The sequence below is a fragment of the Nothobranchius furzeri genome, chromosome 15 (assembly GCF_043380555.1).
Source record: "Nothobranchius furzeri strain GRZ-AD chromosome 15, NfurGRZ-RIMD1, whole genome shotgun sequence".
NCBI classification, from domain to species: Eukaryota; Metazoa; Chordata; class Actinopteri; order Cyprinodontiformes; family Nothobranchiidae; genus Nothobranchius; species Nothobranchius furzeri.
Window position 1 is genome coordinate 48201063 of NC_091755.1, and position 21932 is coordinate 48222994.

General features: G+C 46.3%; 2 protein-coding genes across 2 annotated transcripts; one reads left to right on the forward strand and one right to left on the reverse strand.

The window, feature by feature from the left end:
• Window positions 1–782: 782 nt before the first annotated feature.
• On the reverse strand, window positions 783–14124 carry LOC107391429 (troponin C, skeletal muscle). Its single transcript, XM_054746204.2, has 6 exons — window positions 13898–14124; window positions 12416–12470; window positions 8055–8198; window positions 3814–3928; window positions 2521–2657; window positions 783–1125 (listed from the first exon to the last, which is right to left on the reverse strand). Exons 1-6 carry the CDS (start codon window positions 13898–13900, stop codon window positions 1094–1096), a joined length of 486 nt encoding a protein of 161 aa, XP_054602179.1. The 5' UTR covers window positions 13901–14124; the 3' UTR covers window positions 783–1093.
• A 5330-nt stretch (window positions 14125–19454) lies between these two features.
• LOC107391404 (olfactory receptor 14J1) lies at window positions 19455–20627 on the forward strand. Its single transcript, XM_070544592.1, has one exon. The coding sequence runs from the start codon at window positions 19455–19457 to the stop codon at window positions 20625–20627; it is 1173 nt and encodes a 390-aa protein (XP_070400693.1).
• The last annotated feature ends 1305 nt before the right edge of the window (window positions 20628–21932 follow it).

A 21932-nucleotide genomic window follows, 5' to 3' on the forward strand; every position in this document is an offset into this window, starting at 1 on the left:
CTCATTCAAGGATTATCTTCTAAATTTAAACTGAACTCAGACGTTTCCTGGATGAAATCAAGAAAATCATAGATCACGTTGTTTTAGGGAAAAGTTCTTCAACCTCTGTTCTTTCGGGGTTAAAACCACCCTAAAGTAATCATTCAGTCACAAAAACAGACAAATCCAGGGATCTTAAGGCCGTTCATCAACAGTCAACGCACAGAAGGCGCCTCTGTGCTCGCTCGTTGATCATTGGTTCTAAGGTGGTTCTGCGTTTTGTGAGGATGAAGAGCCGATCTGTGTGTGAAACTCTAAACTGAGAGAAGAAACGCATCAGGGCCCGAGCCCACTTCCCTGTGGAGCACCAGAACCCATGAATCCTGGTTCTGGCTCGCCCCATTCACACGACCTGATGCTCCAAGTTTGGCAGAGGTTTCCTGAGGAGGAGGGTTTAATTGGGACGTGTAGAAGTTGTGCACCCACGAAGAAAGGGGAGGGTTTTCCTTTTGAGCGTGGAGGTGATCTGCCTAGTGGCAGACCAGCGCTTCTCCAACAGGAGAGTAAATTTGTGACTTCCTGGTCTGAGCTGCTTAGCTTTGCCCTCTGAGCCACTGATTGCTTTGCTAGGAGACGGCTTTGTGACGGGCATTAACACACCGCTATGAGGCAGGTGGACGACCCAGAGATGGTTCCTGAAGTTTCACCAGATGTAGCAGCTCGGTGGGGCAGGAGAATTGATCACGTGTGCTGGAGAAAACCTGTTTGTCATGCATGCAGACTCATTGAACACAAAGAGCGAGTTTAGGAAGAAGCTTGTTTTATTCAAAGAGCAAAGATCACAGCAGAGACTCAGCAGGATGGGGGCGGAGCTAGCAGCATTTCTGGGGAAACGGCAGCTGCCAACAGGACAGCTGGGAGTGCGTCTTCGTCTTAAAAGGTCTGAACGTGGGTTTATAAATATCCCAGCCAAGCCCCCGGGCTTCATGACCGACGGAGGAGAAGGAGTTTCATTTACATCCATTTTCTTTGACTGATGCGTCACTTTTGTGGTTTTATCACACGGTTGGTTTGCTGTCTGAGGAAGGATCTCACAGGAATGCCGCTGGTCTCCTTACTGGACGTTCTCCATCATCTTCAGAAACTCTGAAGGGACAAATAAAAAGATGTCATTTAAACAGTCCACCCGTTTTAATTAGGTAACACTCACAGCACGTCGCTGAAGCTGGTGGGTTAGGTAAAAATGATAAATATCACAATGTTAACGCTCGTCGCCTTGAAGGGTCGTTTGTGCGCTTTGGAGTAAAAATGATTCTCCACATAGAAACATCTAGAACAGCGGCGCTTAGCAGGCAGCCCGCGGGCCGGTCCGGCCCATAAGCCTCCTCTTTGTGCCCCGTCGACCGGACCTTTGACTCTGTTACCATGGTAACAGGATGACTGTCGGAGTACCTGGAGAGAACCCAAGCATGCACAGGGAGAGCACGCAAACTCCATGCAGAAAGATCCCAGGCTGGGAAGCGAACCCAGAACCTTCTCGCTGCAAGTTAACAGCTCTAACCACTGCGCCACTGCGCAGCCCTAGAAGAATCTCCCTTTTCCCTTCTTCAGATCTGTGATGAGATATTATTAGTAAATCTGATTTCTTCTGTAAAACAACTTCATCTAAATAGTTTAAGAAAATCTGCCTCGTACAAGAAACATGTTATTTTTATTTGGACTGATCCAAACCTTTCTTATTTACACTGTTTTAATCCTTAATCCGGTTTGATGTTTGTCGGCAGATTACACGTATGCTGATGTAAAGGAACACATCAGCTCTGCTGCTGGATATTCATCCTGACATAGAAGGGGTTAGGAGCTAAAGGATGAAACTTAAAGGGGTCCTGTAACATTTTATTTAACTGAAACTTTTCTTTAAGCCTCTTTAACGCACAAGACTCTGTTGGGGCTCACAACGACCCAGAAGCCCTACAATGGAAAGGTTTGCCCCGCCCACTTGGCCTGTACATGAATGTTGAATGAGCTGCATCCTGATTGGCCAGTTTACCCCAAAGGCTCTATGATGCTGCCTGAAGCACCATGTCCAGGAACTCAATAATTCATCCAGACTCTGGATTTTCCCAGCATTCCGGAACGTTCCCTGTGTAAGGAGCAGAAACCAGTTCTGACTGCCCTGTTAGCTCTGCTAGTAACTGCCTGCCTCCTGGAATCTCCTTTAGGGAGACGCGGCAAACCTTCTGACGACAGCATGTGCCATGCTGGTGCAGTAGGACGGACACAGGTGAGACAGGTGTCTCCTCCTATACCACCCATGAAACTGACCCCACTGGAAAGTGCTCCTTTAGTTCTGCTGACCAGTCCAATTTTACATTTAGCCATTAAGCTGGCTAACGAACAACAGGTCTAGGTCATGTTTATTCGAAGCTTCATGGACACGATATCAAATCTGAGCCGAAGCTCTTAGTGAAAACAAAACCTCCCCAGTTTGACTCCACCCTCCCCCCCCCACACTGTTACTAATTACAAACGCCACCTCACCATCAAAATCAATCTTTCCATCTTTGTTTGAGTCCGATTCGCCAAACATCTCATCAATGTCTTCCTCTGAGACCTGCTCTCCGGTGAGATGGAGGATGTCTCCGAACTCCTCCCGGTCTATAAAGCCGTCTCCGTTTCTGCAGATGTGGGAAAACAAAACAGTAGCTAGTTTACCATTTCTGTCATTTCACCAAATTTAAACAAACTCCTCTGACTTTAGTGTAAAAATAAAACGAGCCCTCAAATAAGCTCGAGGCAGAAGGCGCCACATATAAGTTATCCACTTATGTGACATGTTCATTTACGACAGCCGAGTCATCTACTACAGAAGTAAATAATAATACATCAAACTTATATAGCGCTTGTTTAGGACACTCAAAGACACTTTCATGTGATGGTGAGCTACTACGTAGCCACAGCCACCCTGGGGCGGTCTAACAGAGGCAAGGCTGCTATTTGGTGCCATCGGCCCCTCTGACCACCTCCAACGCAGGCAAGCTGGGTGAAGTGTCTTGCCCAAGGACACAACAGCAGAATACCTCTAGCGGAGCTGGAATCGAACCCATGACCCTCCGATCATGAGGCAACCCGCTCTACCACCTGAGCTACTGCTGCCCCATAAAAGTCGAATGGTTTATTTTGAGAAGGCCGGCGCTTAAACGTTGGCTCATTATTCATCTGTTACAGTTAAAAGTTTCATATTTCTGATGTTTCTGAGCTCCAGTTTAACGTTTCTTTATGTTTTTAGAAGATTTATATGGAATTGTTCAAACGTGTGCGATGATGTCACAAACAATTTCAATTTCACACAGTTTGAGGTTTAATTTTAACCTAAAATTGATGAGCTGCTGAATCAGGTGTGTTGGAGCAGGAATTGGACAACGCTGGCCTGGGTACTGTCAGGAAGTGGAAGACGTGTGTATGCGGTTACCTTGGTGATAATAATAAACCACTAGCAGGAGATTTAACATTTCTTCTGATCTCAATTCTCTTTACACTTCTCATATATTGTAATATTGGCATCCAAAATAATTTTGGGCATCAAAATCAAATCAGCAAACATCAAAAATCCTTACAAAGGTTTTCTGAAAACGTAGAAAACTGTGAATTTTACTATTTTACAATTTTGAATTACAAGAAAGAAAGTGCTATTACTGTGTTCCGTGGCTTGGAAGTTAAAGGCTTAAGACTTAAAAAAAACCTTTTTCAATTATAAGTTTTGGTGAAATGTTAATGAAGCGATGGCTAAGTCATATTTGCAGCCCAGTTTTACATCAGTGTGGAGTTTCGTACTTGTCAAAAATACGGAAGCATTCTGAAAGTTCCTCTTCACTCTTTCCAGCCTGGTCCTCCTTCAGCTGTTGGACCATCATAACCAAGAACTCCTCGAAGTCGATGGTGCCGCTCCCTTAGGCGGAAAAGAGTCTGTCAGAGTCCCATCTCTACCAAAAAATACTCGGCTATAATGTCAATCTTGTTTTTTCATAAAATGCATATTCTGGTTATTTTAGAATGTGGAAGCAAAAATAGTTCATGTTTAACTTGGTTGTCATGATTTTAAGGTGCAACATGTAAGAACGAAGTAAGTAAGACATTAGCGGTCAACTTTTGTTACTATCTCACTCCCGTTCTGAGTTTCATGGCTGTTGCCAGTTAAGCCTAGCTTAAACATCTCCGCTAGCACGTTCACACACACACACACACACACACACACACACACACACACACACACACACACACACACACACACACACACACACACACACACACACACACACACACACACACACACACACACACACACACACACACACACAAATTGACAGAGATGCTTTCCTTCTCCTCCGTTGGTGTGTCAGTAGGACAGAGAAGGATAAACTAGGCTCTACGGATCAGCACCAGAAGATTATAGATAACAACCAGATATGAGTCATACACAGTAGGTTGATGAGTAGATCCGATGTTAACACTCTTGTTTTATGATAGGGAGCACTTACTACACTTATTATGGTCTCGTCTCGTCTCGTCTCGTCTTCCTCCGCTTATCCGGGTCCGGGTCGCGGGGGCAGCATCCCAACTAGGGAGCTCCAGGCCGTCCTCTCCCCGGCCTTGTCCACCAGCTCCTCCGGCAGGACCCCAAGGCGTTCCCGGACCAGATTGGAGATGTAACTTCTCCAACGTGTCCTGGGTCGACCCGGGGGCCTTCTGCCGGCAGGACATGCCCGAAACACCTCCCCAGGGAGGCGTCCAGGAGGCATCCTGACCAGATGCCCAAACCACCTCAACTGGCTCCTTTCGATCCGGAGGAGCAGCGGTTCTACTCCGAGTCCCTCCCGAATGTCCGAGCTCCTCACCCTATCTCTAAGGCTGAGCCCGGCCACCCTACGGAGGAAACTCATTTCGGCCGCTTGTATCCGCGATCTCGTTCTTTCGGTCATTACCCAAAGCTCATGACCATAGGTGAGGATTGGGACGTAGATCGACCGGTAAATCGAGAGCCTGGCTTTCTGGCTCAGCTCCCTCTTCCCCACGACAGATCGGCTCAGCGTCCGCATCACTGCAGACGCCGAACCAATCCGCCTGTCGATCTCCCGATCCCTCCTACCCTCACTCGTGAACAAGACCCCGAGATACTTAAACTCCTCCACTTGAGGTAGGACCTCTCCCCCGACCCGGAGGTGGCAAGCCACCCTTTTCCGGTCGAGAACCATGGTCTCAGATTTGGAGGTGCTGATCCTCATCCCAGCCGCTTCACATTCGGCCGCGAACCTACCCAGCAAGAGCTGAAGGTCAGAGCTGGATGAACTCCCATGCCCCCTCCATCACCCTTGCAAGGGTATAGAGCTGGTCCACAGTTCCACGGCCAGGACGAAAACCACATTGCTCCTCCTCTATCTGAGATTCAACTATCGATCGGACCCTCCTCTCCAGTACCTTGGAGTAGACCTTTCCAGGGAGGCTGAGGAGTGTGATCCCCCTATAGTTGGAACACACCCTCAGGTCACCCTTCTTAAAGATGGGGACCACCACCCCGGTCTGCCACTCCCTAGGAACTGCCCCTGATGACCACGCAATGTTGTAGAGACGTGTCAACCATGACAGCCCTACAACATCCATAGCCTTGAGATACCCAGGACGAACCTCATCCGCCCCCGGGGCTCCGCCGCTGTGTAGTTGTTTGACTACCTCAGCAACTTCTGCCCCCGAGATCGGACAGTCCATCCCCAGGCCTCCCAGCTCTGGTTCCTCCTCGGAATGCGCATTGGTGGGATTGAGGAGCTCCTCAAAGTATTCCTTCCACCATCCTACTATAGCCTCAGTTGACGTCAGCAGCTCCCCATCCCCACTGTAAACAGTGTGAGCGAGTTGCTGCCTTCCTCTCCTGAGGCGCCGGACAGTTTGCCAGAACCTCTTTGGAGCCGATCGATAGTCTTTCTCCATGGCCTCACCAAACTCCTCCCACGCCCGAGATTTTGCCTCGGCAACTGCCACTGCTGCACCCCGCTTGGCTATCCGGTACCTGTCTGCTGCCTCCGGAGACCCACAGACCAGCCACGCCCTGTAGGCCTCCTTCTTCAGCCTGACGGCTCCCCGAACCTCTGGTGTCCACCAGCGGGTACGGGGGTTGCCACCACGACTGGCACCGGCCACCTTACGACCACAGCTAGCAACAGCCGCCTCGACAATCGCAGAGTGGAACAAGGCCCACTCGGACTCAATGTCCCCCACTGCTCTCGGGACGTGGTCAAAGCTCTGCCGGAGGTGGGAGTTGAAGACCGTCTTGACAGGTTCTTCTGCCAGGCGTTCCCAGCAGACCCTCACTATGCGTTTGGGTCTGCCAGGTCTACGCGGCATGTTCCCTTGCCATCTGATCCAACTCACCACCAGGTGGTGATCAGTTGACAGCTCCGCCCCTCTCTTCACTCGGGTGTCCAAAACATACGGTCGCAGGTCAGATGATACGACTACAAAATCTATCATCGACCTGTGACCTAGGCTGCCCTGGTACCAAGTGTACCGGTGGGCATCCTTATGTTCGAACATGGTGTTCGTTATGGCCAAACTGCGGCTTGCACAGAAGTCCAATAACAAAACACCGCTCGAGTTCTGATCAGGTGGGCCGTTCCTCCCAATCACACCCCTCCAGGTCAAGCTGTCATTGCCCACGTGAGCATTGAAGTCCCCCAGCAGGACAATGGAGTCCCCTGATGGAGCACTATCTAGCACTCGTCCCAGGGATTCCAAAAAGGGTGGGTACTCTGAACTGATATTTGGCCCATACGCACAAACAACAGTCAGGACCCGTTCCCCGACCCGAAGGCGCAAGGAAGCTACCCTCTTGTCCCCCGGGGTAAACCCCAACACACAGGCAGAGAGTCTCGGGGCTAACAAAAAGCCAACCCCAGCCCTCCGCCTCTCACCCGGAGCAACTCCAGCAAAGTAGAGTGTCCAACCCCTCTCCAGGTCTCGGGTTCCAGAGCCAATGCAATGTGTCGAGGTGAGTCCGACTATATCTAGCCGGTACCGCTCAACCTCTGCCACAAGCTCCGGCTCCTTCCCCGCCAGCGAGGTGACGTTCCATGTCCCAAAAACTAGTTTCCTTGTCCGGGGATTGGACCGCCAAGGCTCCCGCCTTGGTCTGCCACCCGATTCACATTGCACCGGACCCTTCATGTTCCTCCTGCGGGTGGTGGGTCCACAGTTGGACGAGCCCATGTATCCGGTTCGGGCTGGGCCCGGCCGGGCCCCATGGGCGAAAGCCCGGCCACCAAGCGCTCGCTCACGGGCCCCAACCCCAGGCCTGGCTCCAGGGTGGGACCCCGGTAACCCTCCGGGCCGGGTACTCCGACTCTTCGTTTTCACCGCCATGAAAGATCCTTCGAACCGTTCTTTGTCTCACCCTTCACCTAAGACCAATTTGCCATGGGAGACCCTACCAGGGGCACTAAGTGCCCCAGGCAACATAGCTCCTAGGATCATTAGGGCACTCAAACTCCTCCACCACGATAAGGTGACGGTTCAAGGAGGAGACTTATTATGGTAATACGATAATATTTCTACGGCATTACTAGAAGCGTGGTTGTTTGCCATCTTGCTGTTAGCTTGCTGTCGTAGTTCTGAACGACACATTAAAGGAAGAAAAACACAATTTGATTCTAATTCACTGTTAGCATTGTTAGCTCAACATTAGCCTCTAGCCTGCTTCATCCAATAATAGAGTAAAACAAAAAGATGATGTGGCTTCTTGTAACTTCTGGGCCACTCCTGTTTACTGGCTTCAGTTTCTAAACAACTCTGGAGCTTTTTGCCTGCTGGTGGCAAATTATAAATGTCAGCGCTGCAGCGTTAGCGAAAAACTGTGTAAACGATGAGGCTGTTTTGCTTTTTACCTTTAACCCCCCAAAATGTTTGTTTTTATTGCACACGCAACTGTAAAAATGAGGCAGGACAAGAAAAGGATGCAATACTCGATTTCATATGTCGATAATTGTGTGGTGTTAGGCTGTAATCTAAGCTGGATGTAAAAGGTTTACCATCTTCATCCACCTCCTCGATGATGGCGTCCAACTCCTCTCTTGATGGATTCTGGCCCAACATCCTCATCACAGTGCCCAGCTCCTTGGTGCTGATGTCACCGCCTCCATCCGTGTCAAACATGTCGAAGGCGGCCTTGAACTCTAAGGGAGGAAAAGCCAAACTAATTCACGATTTCTCTCATCTTTATTCTCATTTTTACAAATACTGGATAATACTACTTCTGGGCTCGGTGTCATCCCGTGGAGCTGATCAGTGTAACGTTACAACGCCTGGTGGTTTCTCTGGACCACCGTGACCTTGTAAAGGGATGTAACGTCACGAAAATGGCCTGATTTTGAGACACACGGGTAGGGATGGGTACCTTTGACATTTGAATCGATTCGGTACTAATTCCTGGTACCTAGGAATCGATACCGGTACTTAACGGTACCAATTTTAGATACTTTTGAGTGTTTAATATTTTAATTCTCTTTTATAATAAAATATATATTTTTCTCAATATTTAACCATATTTGATAAATATCACGATAAATAACATACAACTGTTTGTATCTTAACATCGTCCTTGTAGTTCTATAAGCTGATAATTAAACTGAAGCAAACATCTTTACTGTGAACTAAATTTACTGTGTATCTTCATTCCTTTTGCCGTCCTTTTTTATTTGATTTTTCCTACTGGGAATTTAGAATTTCTGAGGAGAAAGCGAACACACCATTAGCTGATAACAATGGTGGCAATGGAAGCTAACATATCAAGCTAACGTTATCTTAAACAGTTTATTTAGCTGCTGGAGCAGATTAAAACGATGATGCATCACACTTAGATCGTTGTCGCTGGTTTCATCTTCACCCAATCACCCGTCGCATTTAGTAAAGTGAAGCCAAACTTTAGAGCGCGTTCATGTTCTTCTAGCCGGAAATTTGGAATTCCAAGGAGAAAGCGAACGCACCATTAGCGGAACGGAAGCTAACATATCAAGCTAACATTATCTTAAACATTTTAATTACCTACCGGAGCAGATTAAGATGAGGATGTCTCACTTAGATCGTTGTCGCTGGTTTCATCATCACCCAGTTACGCATCACATTTAGTGAAGTGGACCCAAGCTTTAGCGTGCGTTCTTTCTACAATGCTGCTCTGTTAACAACTGGCTCGCAGCGACCGACCACATAACGCTCTTGCGCATGCACAGCTGTCTAGGCAAGTTCTCGTTATGAAGGACGGGTACCGAAACGAGGCACCGTTTCAAATTAAGTGAATCGGTGCTCTTACGGTTCAATGGAATTCGGTCGGTACCTTAAAAAGTACCGAATTCGGTACCCATCGCTACCCACAGGTCAGATCCACAGCCGGGTCAACTTACCGTGGCTACGACTCCAATCTACAATATTTTCCCTCACAGGAGACTGAAAGTCTGCACGTACCATCCCTTTAATCTGCAACTGTCAGCCGTGTCTGACTGCTATCCCATTCACAGCAGGAAGAGGACATATCCAAGATTAAAAGAATCAGTGCAATAAACTTGTTTACTGTCAATTACAATGGTCACAAATAATCATTAAGGTTCATTATAACCGTGTTTAATTACTGCAATGAATTATTATTCTTTGGTTAATTTATTACTTATAATAATTATAATATAATGAAATGTTTTTGATGATATATGTTTAGCATGTTTACTTGACGAGGTCATCACATTTGCACTCACACAAGGACAAAGTAAGGTAAAAGTTAAACGCATGACACATAATTAACCTTTGACCCAGTTCAGAGCCTCCGAATGAAAGAAGGCGTGTTTCTGAGATTCTTGGTAATATTCCTCAAACTTGTCAATGTTTGGCTGGCTACCAATTCATAACATCATGACATTAAAACCAGATTAGTCTGGTTTTAGGTCAGTTGGAGGGTTCTAGAGAAAAGCTTCAGACCGGCCATCTGGAGCAGAACCTCTTTAACCAGTAAAGATTTCGACACGTCGTAAAAACCTTTTGAAACCTTTCTCGCGCCTGCGAAGCTGATGCAACAAGACAGTACCTGCAGAACAAAGCTGACGCAAAACTCCTTCAGAGTTATTTTTAAGATGCTCGGCTTTGTCCGTCTGTCGTGACCCGAGACATCTCTGGACTGAAAGGATCGGTACCTCGGTACTCTACAGCCCTCCGGTGCCAGCCACCAAGAGGGTCTCTGAATCTGGGTAATGTAGACACACAGATAGTGTCTGGATGTGGGTTTTGATAAGATTTAACTTCATAGCTTAACACAAACCAAATTCTTTTATATCCAGAACTCAGCTCTCCGAGATACGGAAGTTCTGACTACATTATAGCTACACATAGGTTCCAGACACCACCTTTTAGCTCCATCCACTCACAATTTGTCAAGTTTTAATTGTTTGTAAAATAAATTCATGTTTTGTTTATGAACCTGACTGTTTCTTGAATCAAAATGAAGTGTGTACGATCCCCTAATGAGCAAAGAATCCTAGAATCTTCTGATTAAATACAATAAAGACCAAGCAGGTTGATATTCTATATTTAAATAGAGTATCACAGCTTATTGGTCACAGGTTGAGTGCTCTTCTCCCTGTACACCAACAGCTGCACCTCCAAGCATGAGTCTGTCAAACTAATGAAGTTTGCTGACGACACCACCATCAGCGGACTCATCTCTGATGGGGATGAGTACGCTTACAGAATGGAGGCTGAACGGCTGGAGTCCTGGTGCAGCCACAACAACCTGGTGCTAAACACCCAGAAGACAGCGGAGGTTGTTGTGGACTTTAGGCAACCCCCCCCCTCCCCAAACCTGTCCGACACTCCCATCATGATGGTGGACTCGTGTCGCTTCCTGGGCACCACCATCACCCAGGACCTCAAATGGGAGCCCACCATCACCACCATCAGAAAAAAGGCCCAGCAGAGGATGTACTTCCTGAGGCAGTTGAAGAAATTCAACCTATCACCACAGTCGATGAGGCGGTTCTACACCGCTATCATCGGTCCATCCTCACCTCCTCCATCACCGTGTGGTACGCGGGAGCTACCACCAGGGAAAAGAAGAGGCTGCAGCGTGTCGTGCGCTCTGCAGAGAAGGTCACTGGCTGCAAACTCCCCTCCATACAGGATCTGTACACCTCTAGGACATTGAGGCGTGCAGGTCGGATAACAGCTGACTCGTGTCACCCTGGACACGGTCTCTTCGACTCGCTCCCATCTGGCAGAAGGCTCAGATCCATTCGGACCAGAACCTCTCACCACAAAACCAGTTTCTTCCCCTCTGCAGTTGGACTTTTGAACGAAAATCCTAGGGCAGCCCACTCAAGTCGATTGGTCCCAGTCACATGACCCGATGCTGTTCTTGAAAAACACTCAGATTAGTACCTACACGGGGTAGATAGCTGCTTCTGTAATTCTTGCCACTTTTTACATGAATAATTTTATCATGAGTGTTTTATTACTTCCTATATTTGCTTATCTCTTAATTAATTAATTAATTAATTAATTAATTAATTTTTTCTTTCTTACCTTCTGCACCAAATACTGCAGCAGCTTCCTAATGTTGTGACTTGGCACACATATGGCAATAAAAACTTCTGATTCTGAATAATATATTGAGCTCTTAAAGCAGTTTATCTAACGCAACATCAGTTTCTGAACCACGAGTCGCTCTCTACTGAGACTCTTCTGCAAAGTGACAGATGATGTTTTTCTCTCGGTTTTCTGAGAAAGCGAGGCCTTTTCTCAGCTGCAGCTGCTGACGCGTGAGCATATGGAACACCTGCTCCACCTTTCTCACGCAGAGCGACAGGAGCGCATCTCGTTTCTGACCACAGTCTAACATGAAACCCTTTGTTTTTTAACATTTAGGACCGAGGATTTTCCTAAACCGAAGTGAACCGATACCAAAATGTGTTCCTTTCCCCTAAAGAAAAGAAAAGCAGAAGGATTTTAGGTAACATCGCATCCCGTCACTTATCAGGCAAATTAAAATTTCACAACTACTTCAATTTAAGTTGTGGCAAACGAATGAAAACATCACAAACGTTTTCCCTCTGATCTGTCATAATCTGAGTGAGAGGAGACGTATCTGAATGCATGGCATGTAACGTTTGTGTCATCAAAAGTGCAAAAACCTGTGCTGATAATTTCAGATATTACACTTTAATGCTGACATCGGGCCATGATGATGGCAGGCCGATATTATCCGACACACGACTCGTCAGCCCTTCATCCCGTCATCATGAGATTAGAGACAATGGTTGTATTTGTGGGTTGTGCAACCCGTATGGGTTTAGCCCTGCCGCACGTGTAACAGGAACCCTGACGTGAGTTATGTAGGGTTAGGGCAGAAACTTACCGGATATCATCTCCTCCGTCAGGAAGGAGCGGGCGTCGGTTTGGGCGTCAGTGGGCTGAGGAGGAGGTCAGAAGAATGGGAAGAAAGAGAGAAATTACAGGAAATTAGAGTTTTAAATACAGACAAGAAACCAACTCATTAGCTGCACTTTGCTATACTGTGAGGTGGGAAACAACAAAAACAAATGAAAACAGTTTCTATCACTGGCCCTTAAGCAAGTTAAGCACATTTAAAAAGGTGATTTTCGGGGTTGTGTGAGACAGAGCTATTGTTGAAGTAACAGCCAAGGTTTGGAAATAGGTTCGTTTAAATTAGATGTCAAAGTTAATCCTCCACCAGCTGCTGGAGGCGGTTCCTGAAGCGGAGCGCCAAAACTAGGAAACACAAAACAGACATTTAAAGACAACATCAGGTGTTTTGTCACCGTTAAGTGAGAAAGATCTACGGAAATGTTATTTATTAAAGTTATTTTAAATGAAGAATGTCCACCTACCCGACACCTCTTTCTACACATTAAAACGTGACTTTTTCCACTGGTTATTTTTATTGCATCACATTTTTCTATTTTTCTGCAAAGCAAACATGAAAGGCTTTTTCATCCCTTCGACTGCCAAGTAGCTCATTTTATCCCAATGGTCCCGTTCACATGAAGAAACCCTAACCCTGAACAAAAAATTCTAAAAAATGTGCGAAACCAATAATATTCATATTCATAATAATAATAATAATAATAATAATAATAATAATAATAATAATAATAATAATAACAATAAAAAATTAATGATAATAACAATAATAACAACAATAATAATAATTATTATTATTATTATTATGACAATAATAATAACAATAATAATATTCCTAATATTATTAATAATAATTATTATAATAATAATAACAATAATGATAACAATAACAATAATAATAATCATCATAATAATAGCAATAATAATAATAATAATCATCATCATCATCATCATAATTAGCTTTTTGTTTTAGTTAAAAAAAACTGAAGATTTTCAGCAGTGACTGATTTCTTGTTCAGCCCATAAAGCGGTTGGACTGTGTTAGGTCACACAAACTCAGCCATTAGTTTACTTTGAGTCTATTTTTAAGGCGAGACTCGGGGGAGGATTTGGGAGGGATTTTCTCAAGGTGACCGTCCTAAATTAGAACCGGTGGAAAAGACGGGGCGCTTTTCTCAGCTGTTTCTTCCGCTTCACAACCTCCAGCTCTAGTCAGTCAGGAAACAAATCGGGGCTCCAAGGCAGACCCAAAGATGGGACGGGTTAGTTAGAATTGTCAGCATCTGGTTAGCAGCTTCATCCGTGGGTTAACCAAAGAAACAAAAAGCACCAGATGCAATCCAACGTTTCCCAGCAGGACAAACTCCCTCCTCTGTGAGTTGATCCTTTTCAGGAGAAACCTAATCCAACGTTATCATTCAGACAGTTCCATCCTTCCCAGCTTTGGGGTTCTTACCATGGCGGCGGGTTGTTCTGCGTTAAGGAACGTCCCCCTTCTGCACAGATCAGGTAGAACTGTTCTACTGTTTGTTCTGCTCTATAAGTATCCTGTCTTCCGAGCACGATTGTGCTGACATCCGCCAGGATTGGGCCACAGAATGCTCCACGGATTAAAGCAGGCCAATCAGATCCAACTTTAGTCCGTGCGTTGTCACAATCTCCTGATGGACACCCCCTTGTGTGGCCCCCGCCCCAGTCCCCATTTTTAGATAACAGACAAGCTCTTTGACATTCATTTAAAACACCTGCCAGGCAGTTGGAGGTTATCTCGGCCAAAGATCAGCTGGACACTTCAGGACGGCCCATAACTGCACGGACTGACGCCCTCCTGCACCTTGGAGAGTGTCTCAGCCAGTCCGCTCGTAAACCTCTCACTTCCATGTTTTAAACACCGTTATTCAGCTGAAGAGGTGCTTTAAGGAGCATCTGTTTTTCCCGAAAGCTTCTTTTGAGCGGAGGCCACGATTGCCACTTGGAAGGGGAAATGTTAATGAATAATCTGAATATGGAGAAGATAAAAAGAGGAGATCAGCTATTTGATGACAATTAAAAAAGGACCAAGTACCTTACATTTGTAAGTGACCGTGTCTGAGTGCAGCCAGGCTAATACTCTTCATATTTCAAGTATAATTTAGTCCATTTTGGTTCAACTTAAACATTTGGGGCACTTTTGCACAACAAAGTGCAACAAATGAGCCAACTCTGGGCATCAAACGGATGAAAAGCACGATCTAGTCCAACATGCAGCCAAAGTGTCATCGTTTTTACTGCGTTTGAAGCATGCAGATGCACAGACTGAAGATGATTATTTACTTTTTCCAACAACATTTTGATGTCAGTTCCTTTTAGGACCAGCTTGGATCTCAGAAAACGAGTCTAAGACGACGCGAGTGTGCATGACGCACCAAACCAAGAAAACTTTTACAGTCTATAGAACTGCTTCAGTTTTGGATTCAGTCCCACGGCTACCAGGGCTAACTGATGCTAGCAAGAACAACACAGTCAGGGCTACAGACAGAGCATGGAGTATGTGCTGCATGTATAGATGTAGATGAAAGTCAACAGGCACCAGCGTGTTCCTTCAGCAAGAGTTAAACTATTAGAGATGATGAACAAGAGTGGGCCGAACCCACCCGGGTTCTCACAGCAGCAACATCCCCTCCACCTCCTCAGTCATCACCCACCTTCTCCAGAGCACCGCAGTGCTAGTTCAGCTCCACGCTGCCTAAATGATGTCATCGCCCTCCATCGGGCCTGAGTGACAGCACCAGCTGATGCTCTGCCCAGTCCAAATATTTTCCACAGGGCTTCCCTCCCCTAACCGTGTGAGAGACAAACGTGATGGTCGTGGTGTGTGTGTGTGTGTGGGGTGGGGTGGTGGGGGTGGGGGGTGGGGGTGGGGGTTGAATTATTAAACAAAGATCACGACAGTTTGATATGAAATGTTTTCGTCTTCTGTTTTTCCTTCATCTCACTCAAGCAGCAGACGTACACACTCTAAGGCTGGAGGGAGGCCTTTGCTCCGCTCCCTTCAGCTTCTGAACGTTCCTCTGTCTCATGGAAGTAGTTGTGACTTTAGAAGTAGGGGGACACAACCGGCAAGAGAACTGGGGGGGGGGGGGGGTTGGGGGGGGGGCGTCTTTACAAAAAATATGTACAAACTGTAGCATGGAGGCTCTTTTGTGGGATGCAGGAACTGTCAAGTACACAGGTGGCAGGAACAGCCAATCACACGTTAGCAACAGCAGAGCATATGGACGGTTCTAATGGGAAGCGGGCTTCAACATAAACGGCTGTTTTCTGCTTGGTCGTTGTGCTCCACCAGTGTATTTAATGTAGCGTAATATTGTTTTGGGATTCGTCCGGCTCTTGGAGAGTACAGTCGCTTTTTTCCTCCTCTCCTCCCTATCCTACCCTCAAGGCTCTTTGTCTGTCTTTGGGTGCACGGCTGCTTCTGCATTTTTTCTGGAAACTGGAAACTGAAATGACTAAAATGGACCTGGTCAGTTGGTCTCTCAACGCGATTGACAAAATTTTTTCAACGATGAGAACGAGAGAAAGGGCTCCCGGGTGCCCCTCTGGGACAGAGCCAGCTGGGTATATCATGGACTCCTGGAAACAGTGGAACCTGATTTGCTTATCTCAGCTGTCTGTAGAGGATTCTGAAGACGTCTGGATATTCGTGGTGTTGGTGTCAGGTTTCCAGCTCTTTGGCCTGGGAGGCTTCCTGGCTTACCGGAAAATTAACGAGCTGTCGAGGAATATTGGCTCTTTCCCGGAGCTCAGGGATGGATTACACCGCGCTGTGAATGCACAGACTCATATAATTGTCTAGATGAGTCGTAAGCTTGGAACTTTGGCTGAGATCCATGCATTGGCACAACAGATGGATGCCATCAAGGAGAAAGTGGACGGGTCAGCACGGATTGGGATAGATTAATTTACGCCATTATTGGATTTAGAGGGGTTGAGGACCAACAGAACTTTAAGACAGAGAGGAAATTATCTCTGTCTGGTCCCAAAACAATTTCTTATCTGAATCAGGTGCCCTTGAGCCTGTGAGGCTGCAACGAATACTACCCCTCAGAAGAAATATGGAATGCTGCCGTCGTCATGGCAACTCTGTCTCCCTATCCCAGCCTGGGTGGGACTGCGGGCTGTGAAGGCTGCTGAATCGTTCCAGGAGTCACTGTGCCCTCCAAACCTCAACAACCTCCTCCCTCTATCCAGACTGAGGTGACGTGCACTGCTTATCATGGCTGTAGGAACTGAAGTGGGGAGAGTCCCCAACCCACCACCCCACCTAGTGGACACTTATGTTGTGTAATGTCTGAAGTCTGTTGGATGTCTGTCTGAGGTGTTGTTTTTTTTTGCAGAGCAAAGCTGCCCTCCCTGTGGAGGGTAACTCTGAAGTGCCTTTTTTTCCTCCACCTGAACCAATCCTCATGTAACCCCTCTGATCTCTATTAAGGTAGAGCGACTCGGGTTGCGAATGACCACAGTCACCAATTCTTGTCATGTGTCTTTGCCTATGTACGTATGTCTGATCTCAGAATTGTGTGTACTGAAACTCTAATTTCCCTCTGGGATTAATAAAGTATCTTTGAATTTGAATTGAATTAAAAAGTGCAGGGGACAAAAATGTACTTTGGAAAAAGTGGGGGGAGACATGTCCCCTCTGTCCCCCCCAGAACTATGTCCGTGCTCTGTTCCCTTTCCCTGCCCTTCTGGTTTCCTCCTTTCTTCTAACCCCTCCCTTCCCTCAGGGCTGCAATGTGGCAACCTGAGAACAGATAAAGAACCGTGAAAAGTAAAAATCTTCAGCTATGGTTCAGACCCTCTCCATCAAAACTAAGCTTTAAAATATCTAAATAAATTAAAGATGACATCTGAACAGTTGAACAAACATTGAGGCATATGGGCTTGTTTTTGCTAAATAAACTTTAGCAACCAGGTGTCATCTTTTGGCTATTTACGCAGCAGCAGTTTTTCACAATAAGAGTCTTGTACACACCTGCGCCTGAAAAGGTTTGAGTTTTACATTAAAACAGTCCTAATAAACTATTTAGTAAGCTTCAGGAGTTTCAAAGTTTCTATTTGAGGTTTACTGTGAAATGTCAAATAGTTTTCTGACGTCTGCTGACTGTCATGGTCGGTGTCTGTGTCCCGTTTTGTTCCTCATGTGTCCCCTGGTCTTCAGCCCTCCAGATCTCAGGTCCTGTGTTCCTTTAGTCTTCTCCAGTCACCCCTCTGCAGTGTTTATAGTTTCAGCTTTTAATAATAATAATAATAATGCATTGAACTTATATAGCACTTTTCTAGACACCCAAAGACGCTTTCACACACTCACATTCACACACTGCTAGTGATGGTAAGCTACTTACTACGTAGCCACAGACACCCTGGGGCGGTCTGACAGAGGCGAGGCTGCCATTTGGCGCCGTCGGCCCCTCTGACCACCACTAACACAGGCAAGTTGGGTGAAGTGTCTTGCCCAAGGACACAACAGCAGGATACCCCTGGCGGGAGCTGGAATCGAACCCATGACCCTCCGATCATGAGGCAACCCGCTCTACCACCTGAGCTACTGCTGCCCCTAGCTTTTCATTTTATTAGTCTCTTTAGTCTGTTTTGTCCCACCGGTCTTTGTAGTTTTCCTTCCCTTTAGAATATTAGTTGTGTGGTTGCTTTTCTTGTTTTTAGGTTTTACTCTTAGGTCATGTGAGTTTCCTCCCTGATTATCACTTTCACCTGGTCCTCTCCCAACACACCTGCAGCTCATCTGCCTCCCATTATGCCCCAGTGTATTTAAGCCCTGTCTTGTCTCAGTGTCTTGTCGGTCCATTGTTGTTTGGCAGCGTTGTTTTTGGTGCTCTGTGTGAGCTTTGTGTCTTGTCTCAGGTTTTTGTGTTCTAAGTGAGCTTTAGTTCTAGTTTTCAGCTTTTGTGCTCCATGTGAGCATCCTGGATGTCAGGACTTTTGGATTTTTGGCTCGCTGCCTTTTGGATAGACTTTTGTTCATCCTGCAATAAAAGGATTTTTACTTTATATCAACTCCTGCCTCTTGTCGTCTGGGTAATCTGCATTTTGGGTCCTAACCATCCCCTCAACGTGACACTGACCCTGATGAGTTTAAATTTATTCAAGTAAAATTAACTCATCAAAAGATTTTTCCTGTAAAATTGATTAATTATTTTTTGACTGAAGGGACTAAAGCTCAAAGTGTTTATTTAAATGCGTTGAATGATTTTTTTACAGTGTTAAGGAAAGATGACAATCAAAGTTTTATGAAGTATTTCATTCCTAAGCAGTTCAGGCCACACCTTCCTGTATCTAATTAGCACGACTCCCTCACTATAGAGGCTAATGACTCATCAGAGGGGAGGGGTACTCAGAGTAGTTTCTGCTCGTTAAACAACAATAGACAGCTACAGCTTATGAGCTCTAAATCAGAATTGACAGAAGTGAATGATGAGAGGCCAAAACGTCTTCAAGAAACCACAGAGACGTCCAGTTGCCGTCATCTGAACCGTTTGGATGACACGACTGAGAACCTTCACCAAAACAAGTATTTTTGTTATAGTTCTTTGAGAAAAGTTTGTATCATCAGCAGTTCTGAGCTGTCCAAGAACCAGAAATTGGTATCGGTGCTGCAAACAGAATCATTATGATCTGAGCTTTTTCAACAATGTTTTTTTCTGATCGATTTTTGCTGTTTGAGTCCGTTTTTCTTTATTCTCAGAGGCACCAAAGTGGTTTAAAAACTTAAATAATCATTTTCAAATGTGACATAATTGCAATTTTTGTTCCATTTTCTCCATTAATTCCTTTCTACTGTGTTAGTGGGCGCCTGCGTGAAGGTTTATTATGGGCGGGCTGTTGGTGCAGGTCATCAAGGTCTAACGGAAACGCTGCGATGAAAACACGCAGAATGGTGAGGACGGCGTTCAGCGCGCGGCGGTCGGATGCATGTCCTGCAGTCTTTTGAATTGTTTTGGATCAAAATGTCAAACATGACCGTGATCCCGGTGGCGGAGGCCTCCAACATCACCTCAGAGTGCGGCTGGTTCAGCCAGGACAACCAGACGGAGGCGCGCGTAATGGCGCGGATGGACTCTGCTGATGCTGAACACATTTTCTACTCATTGATGCCGTTTGGAGCCGCGGCTCCGGTTCTGATCGTTGTTTTTATTGCTCTGAGTATCTGTTCTTTAGTGCTGAACCTGCTGATTCTGTTTAACATCGAGGAGTCTGAGGACCTCTCCTGGCAGCCGCGCTTTGTCCTCTGTAAGAACCTGATTGTGAGTGATGTCCTGCAGACACTCACCTTTGCGTCGGCGGTCATCTACTCACTGGTCCGGCACCAAGCCATGGCGTTTGGCTCCTGGTGTTACATTCAGAACTTTGTGGGCACGGTCACTGTTTTCTGTAGCCTCACCAGCATCACCTCCATGGCTCTGGAGCGCTACTTATACGTGTGTTTTGCGCTCAAGTACACCGTGATTGTTACAGAGGAGAGGGTTCGGACAGCTGTGCTGGCAGTCTGGGTTTATTCAGTGTCCATGGGTCTCGTCAGCACGAGCATGCTGCTGTACAAAGGAAGGGAAGTGGAGACTGAGCCATACACCATGGGACTGATGTGTGAGCCGGACACGATGGAGCAGCACCTGGGCTTCCCTCGCGCTCATTCCCTCTTTCGCAAAGCGTTTGGCAGCATCACTCTGCTGATGTGCTTGCTGGCCCACACCTTCTCCTACTTCAGGATGTACCAGAACGCGAGCAACGCAGTGGTGCCTTTCAACGAGGTGAACAACGCAGCGCGCAAGACGGTGATGTTTTACTGCGGGATGCTGTTCCTGCAGCTGCTGCCGCTGCTCTTTAAGGTCGCCTCGGACGCGCTGTGGGAGTTCAAGGGAACCGATGGGAGGAAGCACTCCTCGTGGTTTAACTCGGGCTGCACCCCGTCGGGTATCGCGGCGGTGTTTCACGTGTCCCTGCTCGTCATGCTTTTGGTGCCACCGTGCGTAAACCCGCTGGTGTATGGACTGAGGAACGCGGAGATTCGCAAAGCGATGGCCAAACTGTGGCGGAGGCGCGCAGAGAACAGAATCATGCACGAGCCTCCAAGAGACGCGATGCGGCTCAGGAACGTTGCGCAGCATCAGTACCTGGCTGAGGCGGCTTAGGCTTGGTTTAGTCGCACGTGCACCGTGCGTAAAATTAATAGTCTGATCTCGAAATGTGCTAAATTGTTATAGCAGCGGAAATCAGGAAAAGCCAACAAAAGGCTGTTTTGTCTGTTTACAACAAAATTTTTGATAATCACGCACTGCACAAATATTGAACACTTTCTGATGCAAACGAGTGCCGCGATGCAACGTGGCTTGCCTCCGACGCACAACATGAACGTGAGACTCTGGATTCTGATGTCAAACCACTCCGAGACAACCGTTACTTTAATTTTGCTGCGATGTGACAGAAGTTTGCTTGTAAAACTCTCTAATTGTCCCGTTTTATGTGACTTGAAGTGAATGTTGTGACATCAGCTATGCACGCTTTTGGGATGATTGTCAAACGTTTATTTTGTTTATTTGTGTACATATAAACATGTAATATATGACCATGTTAGCCCATAATTGAACGAAATCACATCTATTTTTCTGTCAATTTTCAAAATAAGAGCTTAAAAGTTTAGGTTTGCTTTTAAAATATTTTTGCTGCAAAAAAGACATTGTGTGAGCGCGTGCGTGTGTGTGTGTGTGTGTGTTTGCATTGCCTTGATTAAAATTATTGTCCATTAAATGTTTCTTTCAAACATTCAGAGAATTAAGATTTTAGTGTTGAAACAACGAACACTGAGAATAAAGTTTACTGAAAAAACAAAACAATAAATCATTTAACCCTCCCACTGTCCTATTGGGTGACCCCAGCAGGAAAGTTGACCTTTGAGCAAGTTTATCCCTGGAGTCGGGAGTGAGCTCCACCTCACCCCTGCCACACGGACCTCAACCCTGCTCAAAGGTCAACTTTCCTGGTAGGGTCAATAGGACAGTGGGAGGGTTAAAAACATGAAAAAATTATGATGTTGTCTGCTGTTTCCTGCATTTAAAAAAAAATCAAAAGCCAGGACATTTGGGTTTTGGTCAACTGAGTCATCTTTACAATAAATCTTTTATTGTGAAAACTTTCGATCAACCAATCAGAACACAGCCCACTAGAAGCTTCAGGGGACACAATCACAAGTCGTCTCCATCTACAAACACATGTAGACCAGTCTGCACCTGTCCTGTACCCTATGCTGAAGCGCAGCTCCACAGCTCCACAGCTCCACAGCCAGGGCCCAAGTCTGGGCACTTGCACACAGCTCCAACCACAAGCCCGGCTCCAGAGCTGGACTCTGGCAACCCTCTGGACGAGGAAGTCTTTAACGATGTCACAGATCTTCCCATCAGGTTCTTCCTGCAGTGCGACTTTTTCAGTCCGTCTCACTT